The following is a 19,453-nucleotide window of genomic DNA, read 5'->3' as shown; positions in this document are numbered from 1 at the left end:
TTAGATTTTGGAATATGATTCCATAACAATACACTTTCTTTGCGCTAAAAACCAAAAAAGAAAAAAAAAGATATATATATAAATAAAGAATCATTCAGTAATATTCATACAAATGATATATTTTTCCTAACAATTTACAGTCTCAGCTTGAGCCTCCATGGAAATTTTGTATGAAAGAAACATCCAAGATACCCGATTTATGCATAAAATCATTGGGAATTTGAATTGACATCATAAAGATCATGAACAGATATCGAGGAAAAGGCTGTCATGGAAAATGATGTAGAGACTTAGCTATCCGTCTGTTTGTTATCTTTCCTTGCCTTAATGTCATATAAATCATAACCAGAAGCAGAAGAAAAATCTTGGTTATGATTTCCACTTGAACTCTCAATTATTTGCTTTCTATTCTCTCTTATAGCTTTAAACCTCAAATCTTCATTGTAGCTACTTGCTTCAGAGATCACATCTGTTATAGCTGTAGCTCCCTCTAACCTGTTTACCACTTCAGACATGCCTGGTCTTAATGAAGGCGAACCGTTTGTGCATAACAGAGCCACTTTAATCATCCTTTCTGCTTCTACTTTCTTGAAATCAGATCCAAGTTTCTCATCTACTAACTCTATAAGGTTCCCGTTTTGCTGCAAGTGGCAGGCCTGTTATGCAAAAACATAGAGACATTTAATAGATGCAATGAGTTCATTTTAAGTTCTTAACCCTATCTAATTGAATATTTTTGTCAAATTCAACCTCTCTTCTACGGATTTAAATGACCATGCAGAAAATATTTTGTCCTTCGGTTTCCTGTTTCTAAAACAGATAATTTCTGAAGAAAATGCAAAATCTAACATAAATGAGAATGAATATGAATGCTGAGATGGTTTATTAAAAGAAACTTAAAGGATATAATGAACACACTTGAATATTTGAGGATTACCCAGTCTAGAAGGCAAGCAAAATCGTTATCGGGTCCATAACTCCTATTGTGCTTCCCACTAACAATCTCCAGTGCCACAATTCCAAAACTGTAAAACATCAGCTTTGTGTGTCAAATAACCCCATAACGCATATTCTGGTGCCATATATCCACTGCATGTAAAACAACGCGATAGTTTTGTTAGAACTCATTAAATGTTATAATTTTTGTCAGAAACAGCATTAGAATTTGATTCTCAAAGCTCCATACATAGTTCCAGCAATCCTGGTGCTGATGTGCTTGTTTTCCTCCGTGTCAAGTTTGGCCAACCCAAAGTCGGATATTTTAGGGTTCAGATTCTTATCGAGGAGAACATTGGTAGCTTTGATGTCTCTATGAACAATTTTGAGCCTTGACTCTTCATGTAGAAAATATAATCCCCTAGCTATCCCAACACAAATCCTCTGCCTTGTTTGCCAGTCCAGTTTCATTTGACAGTTTTCCGGGCCTACAAAGAATCAATGCAGGAATAATTCTTTTTCAAAATGAATCATAATATTGCAAATGGAACTTACAGATTTTATATTACTTACCAAGCAAAGCATGAGCAAGGCAATTATTTTCCATGTATTCATATACTAGCAACAGCTGATTTCCTTGCATACAGCAACCAAGAAGTTTCACAAGATTTGGGTGCTGCAGACATGAAATCATTCCAATCTCATTCAAAAATTCACGATTTCCCTGACTCGACTTTGATGACAACTGCTTCACAGCAATTACAGTGCCATCAGCTAACAAACCCTGCATATCAGCAATGCAAAAATGTTAACTTTAGCAGAAGATGAATACTCTGAAGGGTGAATAATTACAAGAAAACCATTCGTAGTACCTTATAAACTGGGCCAAATCCACCTTCTCCAATTTTATTTGAAGGATCAAAATTCTTAGTGGCAGCTTTAATTAGCTTTAAGGTAAAAGAAACTGTTTGGCTTTCTACTCCTTCAAGATCTGTAGTTAAAAAAACAGCTATGCCTTAGAATATAACAGACAGACCTAGCTTCCCTGGGAATCAGCTATGAAACAGTTTAATGTATTATGATAAGCATGATTTATCAATAAAAAATAGTCCAAAACCTTTTTTCCTTCCCTTCTTTGCTTTTCAATAGCGCCTTCTCCCAATGATACCCAATGCTAATAAAATGAGACATGATCCTATGACTCCAATGACAATTGGTGCAACTTTAGTATCTCCTCCTTCGGAAGGGATGTCAAATTCTGTCCAAAAGTACCAACCAACCAATTATTCTATTAGAATTCAAAGAACCACAAAAAAGGAATGAACTTCTAACCGCCTGCTAATGAATTCACAAATGAAAATTTTGGTGAGAAAAACTTCTTTCCAATTTAGATTTTCTTATGCATCTGAAGCACTGCAGTAACAAGAGTATGAAGGATCACTTACTAGGATCTACAGAAATAGCTGATATAAGAGGACCATATACTCCACTAAGAGGAATTCTTGTAGTTCCTTTACCAGCCCAAAAGAATCGGATCTCCAGGATGTTATTTGTTACTGTAGCATTATACTTCTTTACAATTGGTTTAGCAACACCATTGGCTTCAACTTCGATATTGAAATCCCTCTCCACTCTGTCATTCTGCAATATGATGTTCCAACAACACAATGTTTTGCACAAGTTGAAAAAAAGCAATAATGAGTATCCAACGCTCTGATCAAAGACATGAGCTCGCAACAACATAACCTACAGTTATTTAAAACCACTATCAAATGTCAAAATTTTCTAAAGTCAGGGAGCATCTAGTTACCTCAATAAAGATATCAAATATGCGATTTCCTAGGCTGTTATATGTGTTTCCGTTTGTGAATTGGATCTCCGCAAAATGTAGACTCACTGTGTGATTCTCATTCTTTAAACAACGACGGTAGTAAGTGAGTGATATAGGAGAAAGGCGGGCTGTGCGGTATAATTTACTGATGTTTAGTGGTGGTGAATTTTGTATCTAAGCTTTGTCTTGGAAATCATCGTCATCCATGAAGTCTCCAGTGCTGCTAAGTCCCCAGTCATCACTACTTGAATACAACAATGAAGCACCGTGTTATGGTCCCAGGTTACGGATCTGGTTATGGGTCTGTGGGTTAGGGTGTGGATGGTGTTTGAGTGGCTAGGTTGAGGGATTTCTTTTTATGACCTATGGTGACTGTAGTTCAGGCTCTAAAGAGGGAACCTGGAACCTCTTGAGACTAAAGTGCTCAAAGACTTGAATGAATTTTGAAGCTCCCTGTTCTAATTGATGTTCTTGTTTAAATACAGAAGTGAGTCATAACTACCTCCTACATCAAAGGAGCACTACTTCTAAGTGGAGGAACACCCTCCTCAACTAAGAACATGAAAAGAAAGTGGAGGAACTCCCTCCTACAAAACAGGAATCACAAAACAAAAGAAGTAACTAAATGCATAAAGCAACTGAAATAGTTGAATGAGTCAACTCCATATGGCAGTTAGTTTAGGAGTTCAATGCGTGGCTGTTTGGTCTTGAGCCCATGAGTGAAACGTGTGTAGACTTGCAGAGGCTTAGTAACACACCACCTGTAACGCCTGCATCTCCTTGATATGTCTTGTCATCTATATTCACATTTTCTCCACCACAATTAATTTACACAGAGTACCAATCTGCCAAGAGATAGCACCGTCAAAGGACAACTTAAGAAGGTAAAAAACTAAATGTGGACTATTAAGACTACTTGAATTAAAAGACTAACCATCCTAGGTAGCTTCTTGGTGCATTCAAAGGTAAATCATCCAATGTAGTTAAACCATAAAAGTTTTTTCATGTTAGCAAATCTTCACAACTTTAAAATGGGAAAATATTGCATTACTATCCCATTTTAAGCTAATTCTCAGACTTTGTTTCCCATAAACTCTGTGATACTATAGGTGTACTAGAGCCTGATTTCTGAACCGATCCAGTTTCCGCATAACTTACTCACATTGATCACAACTGAAGTCATTTGAGCATGGTCCTTCTCTAGTTGATCCAAGTAGAGAACAGATCAGAATCATTAGCATGTCATACAGAATAAAAAGGTGAATTCGAAACCATAGAAAAATCTAAAATCTCACTAGCTTATAACTTGAGCTTTAATTATAAACTGGTAAGAAAAGAAACTGACATGTCATTTCCCATTGAGGAGCTTCGAAACAAGTTTAGACTTAGATCCCTGTTGAAATAACACAAAGTAATAAAAGATAGTTCAATACTGAAATCCTGCATATAATGTTGAAGAAAAAGAAAGTGTTCAGAATAAATTTTTAATCGCTCAAAATATAGAATCATACTAACTTCCGCTGACAAGCAGGCTGATGAGCCTTTTCCTTGTCAAGTTGTTGTAGGAAAGATCTCTGCTAGCAGAAGCAAAACAGGACTATCTTATCAATAATGCAGAGCTTCTCGTGTTCAACATTTGAACATATGAATATGGACTTTGAAGGAAGGAAGAAAGATCAAGCCTTTAATAATTAATCTTCTTATATTCTCAAACTATCATCTCGTAATGTAAAATGAAAGCTTCAGTAAAACTATGGCACTCACTGTGCATTGTTTCTCACTCTTCACTGTAATCATCTTCAGAGTGAAAACTTTTAAAATAATTCTGAATATGAAACTCTTTTATGTGACGCTTACTACTGATATGATGCAAAAAAGAATGGTGCCAGACAACAGAGCCTTGCCCCAATATAGATAGATAGGTAAACAGGTAGGTGGCTATGTGCTGCTTCACTTTGAAACAAAGCCAGTAAGAAATTATGACAAGTAAATGAAACAAAATGTAGCAGGATATGCATACACCTCTGTATCTCCATCAAACATTATGCTATTAATTTGACAGATCAGCTAATGGCCTTATCAGACCTTGTTATAATTAAAGCAGGAACTAAGGAATTTACAGAGATCAACAATTATGACTATCTCTGTAAGAACAGATGCCAATTGTTGTCCAAACCAAAGAGATAAAAGTACATACACATTTGTTCCTTTCCTGAACAATGGTATCTTTCCACTCAGAAAATTGCCACTTAGAAAGCTGACAATTGCAAAATCAAGTGGTTAATATCATGCATATTGCAAAATTAAACAGAATATGTTAGAGGATTTTAGATTCCAATACTCACACAAAAACCAAAGTTTCTGTGGTTATGGCATTGGGAAGTTCCCCATGTAACTTATTAAAACTGAGATCCCTGTCCATAATAATAAAATGTACATTAAATTCAAAGCCTATTGATGGTTGTAACATGAGAAATGTACCTTATGACATTCTTTAGACTTCATTGCTTGTTTAAATGTTCCTTACAGATTCAATTAAAAACAATTGCCTGCAGCAATCAGTTCCTATCATTATTTATGTTCAATGGTGTATGTAGCTTATAGCTTCATAGTTTTTCCATCCGTAACACCAAACATCCTAGATGGACCAGCATTGGATTGTATTGTTCAGGAAAGGAAAGGAAATAACAGGACGACTTCAGTTGTTGCACATTTCCATTGTCATGCACGACGTGCAGTAATTTCGTTTTTCAAGTGTATAGTTATTAAAATCAAAACTGAAACATTTTCATGTATCGTACTTACAAAAATATGTATTTACTTCCAAGATACGCATTCGATTCATTTGCCAGATGTATGGAGGGATCTCTCCTGATACATTGCAACTTCTTAAAACCCTAAAAATTCCACAATGACTGTGTCGGATATAATGATCATATGGCAACATGATTGCATGCATTCATGAACAGTATAGAGAATAGTCAGTGAAACATACAGCCTTGTGAGGCCTTTTATGCTGCAAAGATCAGGAAATGCCTGATTTGTTGCATTTATGTCACCAATCCTCCTGTATATAAAAATGTAATTTTAATTATCAAAACAATAAATAAAATGCTGTACCATGAGAAGTTCTTGTAAAGATGATCAATATAGTAGATTTGCTAATGTGATAATTACTTGAATATCACATTAGACCAATCAAGAGATTTTCACTCACAAGTCGGTTAATTTTTCCAAAACAGAAATAGATGGCGGAATTGGTCCTTCCAGTCCACTAGCTCGATTTCTCTGCATTGACTCAGTTAATCAAAATTAAACAAGAAACTTCAAGCGCCAAAGAGTAATCTTTATTTTCTGTCTTTTTCTAGTCTCAGATTTGAAAACAAAAATAAACTTCTATGGGCATGAGGATCTTACAGTCTCTTGAGGTTCCTCCAGTTTTGTATAAAATGGGGTATACTTCCATTGAGGCTGTTGTCATTTATTCGACTGCATTATGCAAAGGAGACTAGTTACACATTATACTTCTGTCAAATTCTGTGCATTATATTCATAATACTATTCTGATAAGCTTACAAATTAGTCAAGTTTCTCAGTTCAGCAAGTTCCGCTGGCAAACTTCCAATCAATTTGTTGGAAGACAGAATCCTGTAATGACAAATTAATTTAGATTCTCTAAAGGTAACCCAAGTGTGAGAGAATATTTTATGAGGGAAAAAACTAAATTAAAACATGAGTTCCATAAAGTTCCTTACAGACTTTTCAAATTAACCATTTTTGCAAGCTCCTGAGGCACAGTGCCGGAGAATTGGTTTAATTCAAGGTTTCTGGCAAGATAAAAAAGTTCAATGAGATATCTACTAGAGCGGATTGCTGTAAGCATTTGAACAGATTCACAATGCATAGATGCACGAGGACAAAGTTCTCAGCAGTAACAGACAATTCTTGAATAAATTACCGTATAGTGTTCCAAATCTGCCTCCACTGAAAGTTACAACTTACAAGTATATAAGACTGTTAAAGTTCTCCAAATAGCTTGGTATATTCACTGATGACCGATTTGCTAGAAGAGAGCTGCAATAGCAGTGCTTTGTCAATACAATAAGATGCAAAAGAATATCCATTAACTCAAAAATGGTGATAAAATAAGGAGTGAATCATAGCTTACATGGACTTCAGTTGCATTGAAGCCCATTCACGCGGTATAGAACCATTCATGTAGTTGTAAGCAAAATCACTGCAAGCCAATAAGACACGAGCTTAAAACTCTGGAATCCTAACTTTTCTTAATGACGCTAAAATTGAAAGAAATACAAGGAAAGCAAACATTATTCATTCCCCCCTGCTTCAAAATAATAAAAAAGACAAGTTAGTTGATGGAATTGTTCTTTCCCTTCCCTTAATTATTTCAAATAACTAGTTTAATTATCGAAATTATCAGTTTACTTGGAATTTATTCTTTTCCTTCCCTCAATTATTTCAAACATCGAGTTTAATTATCAAAACGAATAGTTTGCTTTGTTTGGAAAAATAAGAAAGCTCTCTCTCTTTCACACACACACAACATACACACATATTCTGTATGGGGAATCCAAATTCTCACATGCTCTCAGAAATAAGGAAGCTTGACGAGTTCAGGTGGAAGTTCTCTTGGAAGGCTATAATGCTTGATCATCCTGAAATCATAACAAAGCCAGAACTGGGTTTTCAGCATAAAGGTAAAGCAACAATTGGAAGTTATACTACAGACCTATCATACACAGAAACAAGCTAAAGCATAGACCTAGCTCTTTTGACAAAACTAATACACAAACATAAAGGTAATTGCAAATATGTCAAAAGTTGTTTTGAGATAGAGAAACCTACAGGGAAGTAATGTAGCAGGTGTTGTTCGGAAATTCACAATTGCAAGTAATATTCCTCTCAGGATCTGTTGGTCGAGGTTGTTGGACAAAGGCCTCTCAAGCATCAACAGAACTAAAATTCCAGCCAGAAGCTCCCAACTTTTTGGTAATTTGATTTAGGGCATCCACTATATGACATCCACCAACCAAGAAATATGTGTTATTTTTATCTATCATAACATTGAACTCCAATCTAGACTAGTTAGCAATGTTCTTTCTGTTTCTTTCTTTCTTTCTTCTTACAGCAAACTAGGCCAAGGTGCTCTTGCTTGTCTACCTATATAATAGCTTGAACTTTTACATTTTATAAATTACTACTGTATAACCGTTGGATAATTTCAACTGCACTAATTACCATGTGTTAAATCTTTCATAACCATTGAATCAGAAATTTTGAACAAGATTAATTTTCTAGTCGCCCTTGTTCTAATTCACATGCTAGTAGAACTTGTGAAGATTTACATTTACCTCCGGTCAAGTATCTGATACTTTTTTTGTACTTTTCCTAATCATGTAATATTTTTAGACCCTAATGTAAGCTCCTAAAAGTAGCCAGACAGTAACTGGAAAAAACATAAATAACAAGTCCAGCAAAGAAAAGGAAATTTCTACAGGTTCTACTGAAACAGAATAGAACTCAAAAATCGGAAGAGAGACAAAGAAAAAGCAAAAATAGGAGGATAGACTATTCAACATACCTTCATCCTAAGGCAGTGTAGCAGCAAGAAATTGTTGAGTCCCCAAGCAACTTAAAACTAGAACTGATACAACTGCTGCATGGTTGAGGAAGAACATCTTTGAAACTATAAATATGCCTAAAGCTTGCAAGAAATGTTCTTGCCTCGACTCTTCTACCTTGGACAAAACTATACTGCTCCTATAGAAAATTTAATATATCACAACATATAACTAAATAGGAAATTCTAACATAATGTAATACTTAAAAAATAATAACCAAGTTGACCAATCAATCAGCAGTTCTCACTTCCCATTACCTTATCCTGATAGAAAAGTACCACGAAATATTAGGTTGGTGTTTCTAGACGTTATTTGCCAAGTCTAATAATAAATATAACTTTAATGTTCATTATAAGATCATGGTTATTCCCTAATTATATCAATGTCTGGACCGGTAGCATCAGGATTTATCTGGGTTGATATCTGATATCTTATTTGACCAACACAACTCTTTCACTATCGTTCATGCTTGCTTGAACCAATATGCTTTCTCTATGAAACAGAGAAGACACACTATGCCGCGACAACTGTGAAGCACTTGGGCAAAAGATTAATAAATAATTAACACTTAAGCACCTGCTATTGACCATTAACTATTACTAATCAACTATAAGGACTAATTGAACTCGGGCTGATTTCTCCTCTTCTGACTGCCCACGTCCACGTACGGTTCCGTGAGAAGGGCGGGACTGTGACTCTTCTATTACGGCGAAGTCCATTTTCGTCAGGATCGATCGTATTGTTCATTAAGGTTTCGTACCCAGGTTTGCTTTGGCAGAACCTTAATTATTGTAATGAAAAAAAAGAAAAAGAAAGGCCCACCATTGTTCACTGTATGTAACAAGCTGCAAGGTGATGAAATGAATAATATAATAGGGACAATCATGTTTAATAAACTAATCGCAATTTTCCCACTAGAAATGAAATCACAATGCATGTAAATGAAGGAGCGGTTTGGTCCTATTCTTAGCCCTGAAAGTTTGACATGGAACAAAAATCCAAAGGGAGACTTATCAGCTTGAAAGTGAGGTGATGTGAAACCTGGCTTCATTTCCTCAGTTAAACGACGAAAAATTGCCCAAATGCTTTAAAGAAAAAAAAAAGGGAAAGATCCATTGGAGACCTTTTGGGTAAAGTTTACCAACGCCAACTCCTCAATTTGTATCATCAATCATAAAATTATAATATAGTAATAATTACATTCTAACAGCAAAACAGAAGAAAAATATTTTAAACTAATTTATTTATTTATAAATAAACAAAGTAAATTTTGTGAAATTAATATATTTTCTGAAATAAAATGAGACTATCAGGACAAGAACAGTATAACAGCAATCAAAAATCAAAAGTCAAAACATAGTGGAACTGAAAATTTGAATATGAAATGGACAAACTACTAACCGATAATGGAAAAAATGTTGTTTTAGTTATTAAAATAACTAATGAATCTAATTTAAATATTTTCCAGGAAAACAGATTTATTTATTTCGACATGAACTGTGAAGAAAAGTAGTAAGCCTTATTGAACTTACAGTTAGGGAAAGCATCCGTAACTGTGACAGAGAGATTCTTACAGTTGAGGTGCTGACGCATGGTTTCCGCGGATTCCACGTGGCATCAACCGAAAATTCCACGTGACCCATGAAATAAACGAAATTTAGCATGAAACAGCAGTTCTACCCAAACCCGGAAAGAAAAACTCGGATCCAAAATTCTATTACAAAATTCCCCGTTTAACGCGATCAAAAAATGAAACCCTAACCCTAATTCCTATCTCAGAAATCACATTTCTGTTAATTCTATGGAGCCATCAAATGAGACCGACAAATCTAATCAAGATGAAGAAGATTCTTTCTTCGACGCGCTCGAGGACTTCCCGTTTCATGACTGCGCCATTGCAGAGGAATCAGAGCAATCCATCTCAGACTCCATTCTTAGTGAATCCTCGCCGGAGATTCCAAATCCAGCCACCACCCTTCGGCGCCGGTCAACATCTCATCGTGGAATCTCCGGTACCGAGTCCAAAGACTCCAATTCGGAGTCCTCCTGTATCAGTTCTGACATTACCCAAAACGACGCCAAAACGAGATACAAAGAGAAAAGGTACAAACTTTATCGCGATTTAAAGGAAAATGAGAAGAATTTAGACGTCATCGAATCAACTCGGTGGAACGGGGACCGAGTCGACTTAGTTGGCGTTACAAGCAAGGTGGACGAGGATGAAAATGATGACCAGAAAATGGAATCCAAAGCTAGTGTTCCCGTTGGTAACTTGGTTGACGAGGCAGATGAACTCGGAGACCCATCTGCTGAAAATTTGCTTGAATTTGTTGTTGGAATGTTGATCAAGGCAGTTGGATTTCAAGTTAATTTGTTTGTTAGTTTTATTACATTTCCTATATGGGCTTTATACAGCTCCTATATGTTAGTTGTTGATCCATTTGGAGTCATGAGGCGAGGCAGAGGATTCCTTATGCATAAATTGGTTTGCCTATGGAATTCAATTAGTGGGTTGTTGAGTCCATTGATGGTCGACTGGTTAAAGGAGCAAAAATCAATATGGAAGCTAGTGTTGCGATTTGGGTTGGGTATTTTTTGGTCCTCATATGTCTGTATCATCTTGTTTGGATATTTGGTTTTTTCAATTATGATTAGTGGCTTTTTGGTGAGATATTTGGTGGAGAATCCAATAGAGATAAAGAACGAGTTATATTTTGATTACACTGAGAGTAGGCCAGTTGCATTTGTGCCAATAATGGCATGTGGTGGCGTTGGATGTGGTGGGGATTGTGAAGAGAAGAGTTTGGGGCCAAGGGTTATACCTCCTAATCATAAGCTGCAAGCTAATGTTCTATTAACATTGCCAGAGTCTGCATATAACAGAAATCTTGGGATATTTCAGGTAATAATTTGATTCGTTAAAAATTGAAGTTGCATTGTTTTCGATTCTATTTTATTGTTTGAAGTTTCCAATTTTTTGTGTTGATCTGTGATTTACAGCTATTTATGTTGTTTAAATTTTGCTGTGACTGATCATGAGTTTTATCGTTTTGGCTGGTATGTATTATCAGCTAGGAAATGAAATTCGCTCCTTGCCCTATTAAATGAAAATGTGCAAACACCAAAGCACTCTATTTACAGAAACATCTCTTAAACTATTCAGGATGAATCTGATACAGATACGGAAGATGGTTTATTGTTATTGGAAGCATTTTTCTTCTTTCCTTTTATGTATAATTAGCGGCATGTCTGTATTTTGTCTTTCCTGTACTCCTAACATCAAGCGTTACTCTAATGGGTTAAATTCATAATCTTGAATTTTATTAATCATACACGTCTAATGCTATACTTTACTGACTTGCTTCATGTGCAGGTTCGAGTAGACTTTCTGTCCGCTGATGGTAAAACTCTTGCTAGCAGAAGACAGCCATGTATGTTAAAATTCAAAAGTGAAACTCTCCATGTTCTATTAACTTTCTTTAAGCTCGGTCCTCTGATTACTGGCTACCTGTCAGAATCCCAAACTCTGAAAGTGAAGAACAAAGGCTTTGTGGAAGGAGATGTGCCTACTTCCTGCCTAAAAGTGATAATTGAGCAACGAGCTGAATACCGTCCTGGTGCTGGTATCCCAGAAATATATGATGCATCCCTTGTACTTGAATCTGAACTTCCATTATTTAAAAGGATTATATGGTGTTGGAAGAAAACCATATTTGTATGGATCAGCATCGTGGTGTTTATAATAGAGTTGCTGTTTACTCTAATCTGTTGTAGACCTGTAATTATCCCAAGATCAAGGCCAAGAAATGTTCCTGCTGTCTACGATTCAACTCCAAACAGACTCCAAAGACTGAGTTGATGTCAAGATTTATGTGCACTTCGATGATAACGGTGGAGTAAAGACATCGCCTCCAACTGCAGCAATAACCTTTTTGTTCACGTCATTAACTTACAGCGTGGCATTTGATCAACTGTTTTAATTAGCTGTACCATAATGTACATATTATTACCAATCAAATGAATAATTTGCATATGTATTCATTTTACATTCAAAAAAAATTCCTCAGTTCTTGAGTGGTCTCATGATCTGTGAAATGCTGAATCGATTTTACACATGATTCAGCATTTCACACTGAGCTTTGATCGACATTTAGTCGTCTTCTTCTTCTTGTTCTTGTTCTTCTTGTTCTTCTTCTTCTTCTTCTTCTTCTTAACAAAGGCGGGCCCACTTGTGAAAGTAATGGTTGGGCTTTCATAGAAGAAACTGTATTGAAGTTAGTAGTGCGAGCCCAATAACATTACCGCAATTTATTGGGTTCACATTGGTCCAATGAATCTTCTGCAGGCCCTAATATTGGGTCCACTTTGCACCAACGCAGGCGTATTACAAAATTTAGGCCCAACTCAAAATTTCCAGGCCCAGTTTTTTGATTTAGCCGGTCTCATGTGGACTTCATTAGTTTAGACGAACCCATTGCATTATTCTCTTACACAAAAAGAGTTCCAGATCCATTAACAAAAGTAACAAAGATACTACATATTACAAGACCCCAAAATGTTAAAGCCTTGGACGTTTAGTCGAGTTGGTCTGTTCGGTCAATATATGCTACACATCATAACATTTTTTAGGTCGGAGATTGAATCATGTGTAATTGGATAAATGATCCGCGTAGCTTTTAGAGTAGCATTTGGAATTTTTAACTAGTTAAAATATTATTTTTTTTAATTATTATATTCGGTACATTAATATTATTTTTCTAAATTATTGTGTTTGGTAACTTAATTTATAGAGTAGCTTTCAGAAGTTTACGAAGTATGTTCTAAAACATTATTTTTCTAATGTTGAGCTTTATTAAAATTTTTTTAACAACTTTACCCTTATCCTTAATTAATATAAAATTCTTTTATTATTACATTACGTATTTTATTATTTTTATGTTTTATTTATTTATATTTGATAGTAAATGAAAAAAAAGTTATTTATATATTTGTATTGTCTTTAATTAATATAAAATTCTTTTATTATTACATTACGTATTTTATTATTTTTATGTTTTATTTATTTATATTTGATAGTAAATGAAAAAAAAGTTATTTATATATTTGTATTGTCTTTGTTTCTAAATTATTTGTATTTTATAGTAAATGAAAAAAAGTTATTTATATATTTATATTATCTTTAAATGTTTTATTATCTTTATGTTTGGTTTTTTTATTATTCTTATCTTTTATTATCCAATATAAATGAAAAAAAAAAAGTTATTTATACATTTGTATTTAAACTCAAACAAATATTAAAAATTAAAAATATTGATCCCTAAAATATTAAAAATTTCTCATTTTATTTATAAAATAGTGAACTTTTCAATTTTTCGCTCTCTCAAATTTTGAAAATTTAGGTATAGTGAAATCATTTTTTTATAATTAATTTAACTGGATATTCTAGGTGAATATTTCAATGTTATTTTTTGTCATTTTAAATTTATTGCAAATCAAACAGTTATTTTTATTGAACACTTTCACTTTCAACTACTATTTAAACAGATACTAAAACAATTAGTATTATCGAACACGCCCAAAACATTCAATTTATTCAAGGGCTGTATTATGTTTACCAAACAAGAAGCATATGATCTCACAACGACACCCTTCCTAGTAATTCAATTCTTATCTTATCTATTTTCAAACATGACTTTCGACTATTTCACATTTATGCTTATTTAATTTTCCTCGACGATAAAAGACTTATTAAAAAAAGAAAAAGAAAGGTATCTAAAAAAAGAAAAAGAAAGGTATCTAGATAAGATAATTCAATTCTTATCTTATCTATTTTCAAACATGGCTTTCGACTATTTCACATTTATGCTTATTTAATTTTCCTCAACAATAAAAGACTTATTATAAAAAGAAAAAGAAAGGTATCTAAATACCCACTAATTCCAAAAAAAAAAAAAAAAAGTAAAAAGTGAGTTTGCCATCTTGAACTTTTCTCCTACATTTTCACATGTTAACACCAATTCTAGGATTTCAACCTCATAGTTTTCCTTCTTGTTGTTTACATTTTTGTTGGCACATGATACTCATAACCAAAAAAAGGGACTGCAATTAATTTTATTGTGGATAAGACCACAACTCACATGTTAAACAAGTTACTTTATTTACTTTTTACTAATTTTTTCGAAATGAAAAAGATACTTATATATATGTAGATTTTCTTAGAAAATACTAAAGTTTGAAATTTTACTCTCCAAAAACACATTTCCATAATATTCTACATCCATGTAGATGTATTAGTAAATTCTAGAAAGTCAAAAATTGAAAGTACCTTGACTTGGACCTACATTCATAGATAGGGAGTATCCACATCACCAAAATATATGATAAATAGAATAAAGTATTGTTCTTGGTGAAGTTCTTAAAATTTGTGAGGTTTGATTTTATTATTATTCTACTTGTATTGCTATCAGAATTTTTCCACCCAATTGGATTGAATATGATGATTAGTACTATTTTCTTAAAAAAAAAAAAAAAAAAATCCTGTTTTCACTTCATTGAATTATATTATTATTTTTCATTTTCAATTAAGAATATTTTTAATTAATATACATATGAAATAAGATTATATATTCTCCCCTATATATATTTAATTAAAATTACTCTCTCAATATCGTATTAAAAATTGAATTTTAATCAACGATCATTGTGCCACTACGGAATCTATATTTGAAATTTATTCAATCAATTCTTATTGTATCCAATATCTTTTTCTTTAATAGTACATTTTTAATGATTGATTAAAATATACTTAAATAGAAGATTTCTTGAATATTTAAGTTTGATATCATTTTGATTTTTTTTTTTTTTTTTTTTTTGATTTTTCACTAGCTAGGAATACAAATCTAAATCTACTATTGATTCAAATACACACTTAACTCATTTGGTTCTATCTTTTAATTCCATTAAGCTCAGACAATTTACAAAGAAACAAAATCTATATTTTTCCCATTAAACTAAGAAAACATTACAGAAAATCCTTCTAACACTGGCATTACTTGCCTTCTTCATTTTTTTTTACTAGCTACATGAAAAAGAAAGGAGATAAGACAGATAGAGAAGGCATCAAGCGCGTCCTGTGCTCTTGATAAATGAAGCACTCTTTGTGATCTCTCTCAAAGGCTTATCTGTGTATCTAATCATGTTATATACCCATGCACCTGCTTGAGCTCCAAGCGTTGGAGATACTAAATAAATCCACAGCCCCTTGAATTTACATGAAACAATTGCAGGTCCCAAGCTTCTTGCAGGATTCATAGATGCTCCTGAAATTGGCCTGTATTGCAAAATTATTATCAATCATTTAGATAATATCGTTTAATTAATGCTCATATTAAGAAGTAATATTGTAATTAGATTAATACCCTGCAAAAATCACATTGAGAAGAACCGTAGCACCAACAGCAAGTCCAGCAAGTTCACCAATCTGCATAAACAACAACAAAAAATGAGACAATGGAATGACTCCAGAATTTTATATCATTTCAATTCCTTGGCGTATAGTACTAAATTAGACAAAGATTGTCGTCTTAAATTTATTAATTTAAGGAACAAGAAGTTTCAAAAGTCCACAAGTTGGCAACTAAATTAACCATTAGCGAACTCCAATGGCTAACCACATAAAACATTTGTAAGTTTTTTATAATCTAAAATTAGAATCAATGATTAGTTGATCAAGTCTAATAACTTACAGCTCTGTTATCTGTAGCGACACCGGAAATGACAAACATGAGATAGAATGTGATTATGAATTCAACTACAAAGGATTGCATATTTGATCCTGCAGGCATTGTTCCTACAAAATGATCTTGTTTTCCAGTAAATATCAATCGAATAGTTCCAGCTGCTAGCGTTGATCCAATCACTTGGCATACAATATAGGCAGGCACCTAAATTACCAGAACAAAATGGAAAGGGAGAACGAAGAAACATCAATTCATATATAAATCTTTTTTTGCCATCAATTAATAACTTGGCTGGATTAAAATTTTCTTTCCTACTAATTTACAAACCAAAATAGATTCTAAAATAAACCCAATCAAGCATTTTCAATAAAATGTGGATTCAAATACACAAATGACTCCAGTGCACGAGGAGAATTCTGACTTTTTCAACTTTAAGCAGGGTCAAGTTTAATTAGCATTCATAAACTGTTAAAAGGGGACATTTTTAATTTCAACAATTTCTTATACATCAAGGTAAACCATTATGGGTAGATTACCTACTCTCAACAAAGTAGTTTTAGTGTTTATTTTTCAGTTTTACCTGTTTCCAGGGAAATCTCTTGCAGGTTGCGAAGGCAAGAGTGACAGCGGGGTTGAAATGGGCACCGGAGATGTGACCAACAGAGTAAACCAAAACCATCACAGCCAATCCCCAAACTATTGATATTCCAGGATGTGTCACAACCTTATCAAAGTTCAAATTCACCGCCACTGCAGTACAACCGGCAAATATCAAAAAGTATGTGCCTGCCACCTCTGCTATCATCTGCATATATAAATCTCATTAAATAAAAATCAATTTCCATTCGAATTCCAATTCAAAATCAATCACATATAATCTTTACTGCCCAAATAAGGCCTCGTGTGGCTTTTGAAACTTGAAAAGTTTCAGACTTTCATAAAATTGGACATACAAAAATATGTAGCAATAAAAAAAAAATCAAATTTTATGAAATGGATTTGAGTGAAAAGAGCATTTTTTTTTTTTTTTTTTGGAGTCAAATTTGAACAGAAGAAGAAAGATGGACAAAACGCCATGACCTTGAAAACAAGAAATCAACAATAATGGGTAGAGTGAATGAATCACCTTTTGCATGAAAGGCACAGAAATGCTCAAGGCTGAATCTTCCTTGTGTTTAGAGGGACAAGGTGGAGGGTTATTGTCATCCTTAACATCCAACACAACTTGTTTGCCATTACTCCCTGCGATCTCACCCATCAGTCACTGCAAATTATTTGCAAGTATACAAGTCTTACAAAGTTTATTGTTTGGGGAGAGAGAGTTTATTTTTTGGGGGGAGAGTTCCTAGCTTTGTTGTCAGCAAATGGAGAGTATGTAAGAAACAACGAAACAGAAGCTGTCCAATTTATAAGCAAGATCCAAAAACAAAGGAGACAAAGAACGTTATTTGGACTTTTTCAGATAAAAGGGCAGAGATTGACCTTATGCTTCCTTCTTTTTTTCTTTGGTTTTATTATTTATTTTCTATATAGATGGCATTTTCCTATTATATAATATAAATAATTATATTAATGATGAGATGTAGTATATCCCTTTCTTCCTTGTAGATATCGTTGAAAAGTGTGACATTAATTCATATGCCTTTGTGAACGCAAAAATAAATTGAATATGAAGATTGAAGGCTGATTCAACTACCCACCGGAAATACAGAAGGGCATGCATACCTTTCCTTTAATAATAATAATAATAATAATAATTACTACTTATTATTATCATTGGAAACCAGAAAAATACTTCCCTTGTATTCTTCAAGCTCCGTTCTAAATCCGGAAATCCAGGTCAGTATACCTATCCATACACTCTGGCGGAAATTAGCCAATGGTAGCCCTCGCTACCCTAACTCGTAAAAAAAATACAGATCTCCTGCATAAATTAATAGAATTTTTTTAAGAATAAAACTGAATTTACCAATTGAACTCGAGGACAATATTTAATTTTTCGTACAATTTATAATATCAAAAGAATAAAAGGCTTAATTTTTTTACTAAAAAGCTCGATATATTTTTCTCACTTAAAAATATTTAATTATTAAAAATTAATATTTACATTTTAACACTTTGTTTGGAAAAGAGAGAAATAAAGTTAGCGAAGAAATGAAATAAAATAGAAATATCACAAATTATTTTCTATAACACTTTGCTCAATTATTTTCTATTCTTGTATTTAGATGAAGGGAAAACATAGAAAATGAAAATATAATATTTCTATTAAATAATATATTTTTTCAATTTATTCACCATTTTCTTTCCAATTTAAAGAGATTCTAATTTTATAAATATGAGTGAAAAATTGTAGATATTGTCATTCTTTTGATATTTTCCTCTCTTTTCAACAAAAAAAAAAAATATCTTAATATTTTCTCGACAGAGTTTCTTTACTAAAAGAAAAGAAAATAAAAGAAAGGTATCACTATCCAGACAAAGGGTAAAAAGGTTAATTAAACAAAAACTTCTTATTTTGTTTTTACTTTGTCTGCCAGTGAAAATTATGGAAAAGAAAAATTAAATGGTAAATAAATAATTACATTGATAGTGCACGTGAGCTAATTACCTTTTTTTTTTTGTTTGTTCCCTTTTTTTGCGCGTCAGTGGTCAAGAAGATGGATTAGTCCTGATTCTAACTTATAAGATAACACCAGCAGCCATTACAGTCGCCCGTGCATGCAGTTCCCAGCCGACACATTAACGTATAATAACAAACTTATGCATTACATCCTAAATCATGTTTTTATGTAACTAAATTTTCCCACTTGGCATGTTTTTAGATATGTTGAAGAATAAATATTTCAATATCAATTTCAGCACATAATATCCTTATCCTCTTATACTAAAATTTTTTGAAACTCCAGCAATTTGCTCTACCAACTCTGAACATTAGTCATATACTAATCAACTACACAGTCAATAATGGGTCTCGGCCCAAAAACTAATAAAAAAATGGAAGAGTCAAACTCAAAAGTTTCCTGCACGCTACAGGCCCAAATACAAACAAGATTGGCCCACAGTGGGGTCATAAATTTACTATGAAAAGCATTTGACTATGACTGTGGAAATTGCCTAATGATAAAGATAAACTACAAATACGGTGATATCATAATTCTGTCATTGATGACGTGGGCCTATATTTTTACATTCTATTACCAGAATTCTATTGTAACAAAATAATGTTATCCTCATTGTTGGTTGTAACTTGATTTATGCACTTAAAACTGTCGTTGATTGTTGATTAGAGTTCTTCAGAATTC

At 33.3% G+C, this 19,453-nt stretch overlaps 2 protein-coding genes and 1 pseudogene across 4 annotated transcripts; 1 reads left to right on the top strand and 2 right to left on the bottom strand.

Moving 5' to 3' along the window:
- Positions 1 to 59: 59 nt before the first annotated feature.
- On the bottom strand, positions 60 to 9,561 carry LOC105650161 (putative LRR receptor-like serine/threonine-protein kinase At1g53440; annotated as a pseudogene). Its single transcript, XR_016318913.1, has 25 exons — positions 8,370 to 9,561; positions 7,634 to 7,799; positions 7,339 to 7,443; positions 6,936 to 7,004; positions 6,770 to 6,841; positions 6,523 to 6,594; positions 6,344 to 6,415; positions 6,185 to 6,256; positions 5,985 to 6,053; positions 5,763 to 5,834; positions 5,569 to 5,664; positions 5,113 to 5,181; positions 4,965 to 5,024; positions 4,283 to 4,341; positions 4,113 to 4,160; positions 3,930 to 3,967; positions 3,542 to 3,612; positions 2,747 to 3,058; positions 2,382 to 2,577; positions 2,054 to 2,194; positions 1,809 to 1,927; positions 1,510 to 1,720; positions 1,187 to 1,424; positions 938 to 1,089; positions 60 to 656 (listed from the first exon to the last, which is right to left on the bottom strand). The product of XR_016318913.1 is annotated as a putative LRR receptor-like serine/threonine-protein kinase At1g53440 (transcript).
- A 449-nt stretch (positions 9,562 to 10,010) lies between these two features.
- LOC105649721 (Putative adipose-regulatory protein (Seipin)) lies at positions 10,011 to 12,450 on the top strand. Of its 2 annotated transcripts, XM_089716590.1 has the most exons (3): positions 10,011 to 11,311; positions 11,783 to 11,840; positions 11,925 to 12,154. In XM_089716590.1, coding segments are annotated over exons 1-3 (1,161 nt in total). In that variant the 5' UTR covers positions 10,011 to 10,210; the 3' UTR covers positions 11,927 to 12,154. The 2 variants fall into 2 exon arrangements, with proteins under 2 accessions (XP_089572716.1, XP_012091848.1); XM_012236458.4 differs by having other exon boundaries at positions 10,032 to 11,311; positions 11,783 to 12,450.
- Positions 12,451 to 15,382: 2,932 nt separating this feature from the next.
- NIP1;2 (NOD26-like intrinsic protein 1;2) lies at positions 15,383 to 17,650 on the bottom strand. The gene is made up of 5 exons (XM_012236457.4): positions 17,275 to 17,650; positions 16,729 to 16,953; positions 16,155 to 16,352; positions 15,828 to 15,889; positions 15,383 to 15,739 (listed from the first exon to the last, which is right to left on the bottom strand). Exons 1-5 carry the CDS (start codon positions 17,404 to 17,406, stop codon positions 15,529 to 15,531), a joined length of 828 nt encoding a protein of 275 aa, XP_012091847.1. The 5' UTR covers positions 17,407 to 17,650; the 3' UTR covers positions 15,383 to 15,528.
- Between the last annotated feature and the right edge of the window lie 1,803 nt (positions 17,651 to 19,453).

Source organism: Jatropha curcas, chromosome 11 (genome assembly GCF_041381405.1).
Source record: "Jatropha curcas cultivar XTBG-Jc1 chromosome 11, XTBG_Jcur_1.0, whole genome shotgun sequence".
NCBI lineage: Eukaryota > Viridiplantae > Streptophyta > Magnoliopsida > Malpighiales > Euphorbiaceae > Jatropha > Jatropha curcas.
This window is presented reverse-complemented; position numbering and strand designations above follow the sequence as displayed.

Excerpts from the sequence above, each read along its gene's own strand:
- LOC105649721 (XM_012236458.4), top strand. The coding sequence starts at position 10,211 with ATGGAGCCATCAAATGAGACCGACAAATCTAATCAAGATGAAGAAGAT. Across the intron at positions 11,312-11,782 it reads GAAATCTTGGGATATTTCAG|GTTCGAGTAGACTTTCTGTC; the intron begins GTAATAATTTGA and ends CTTCATGTGCAG.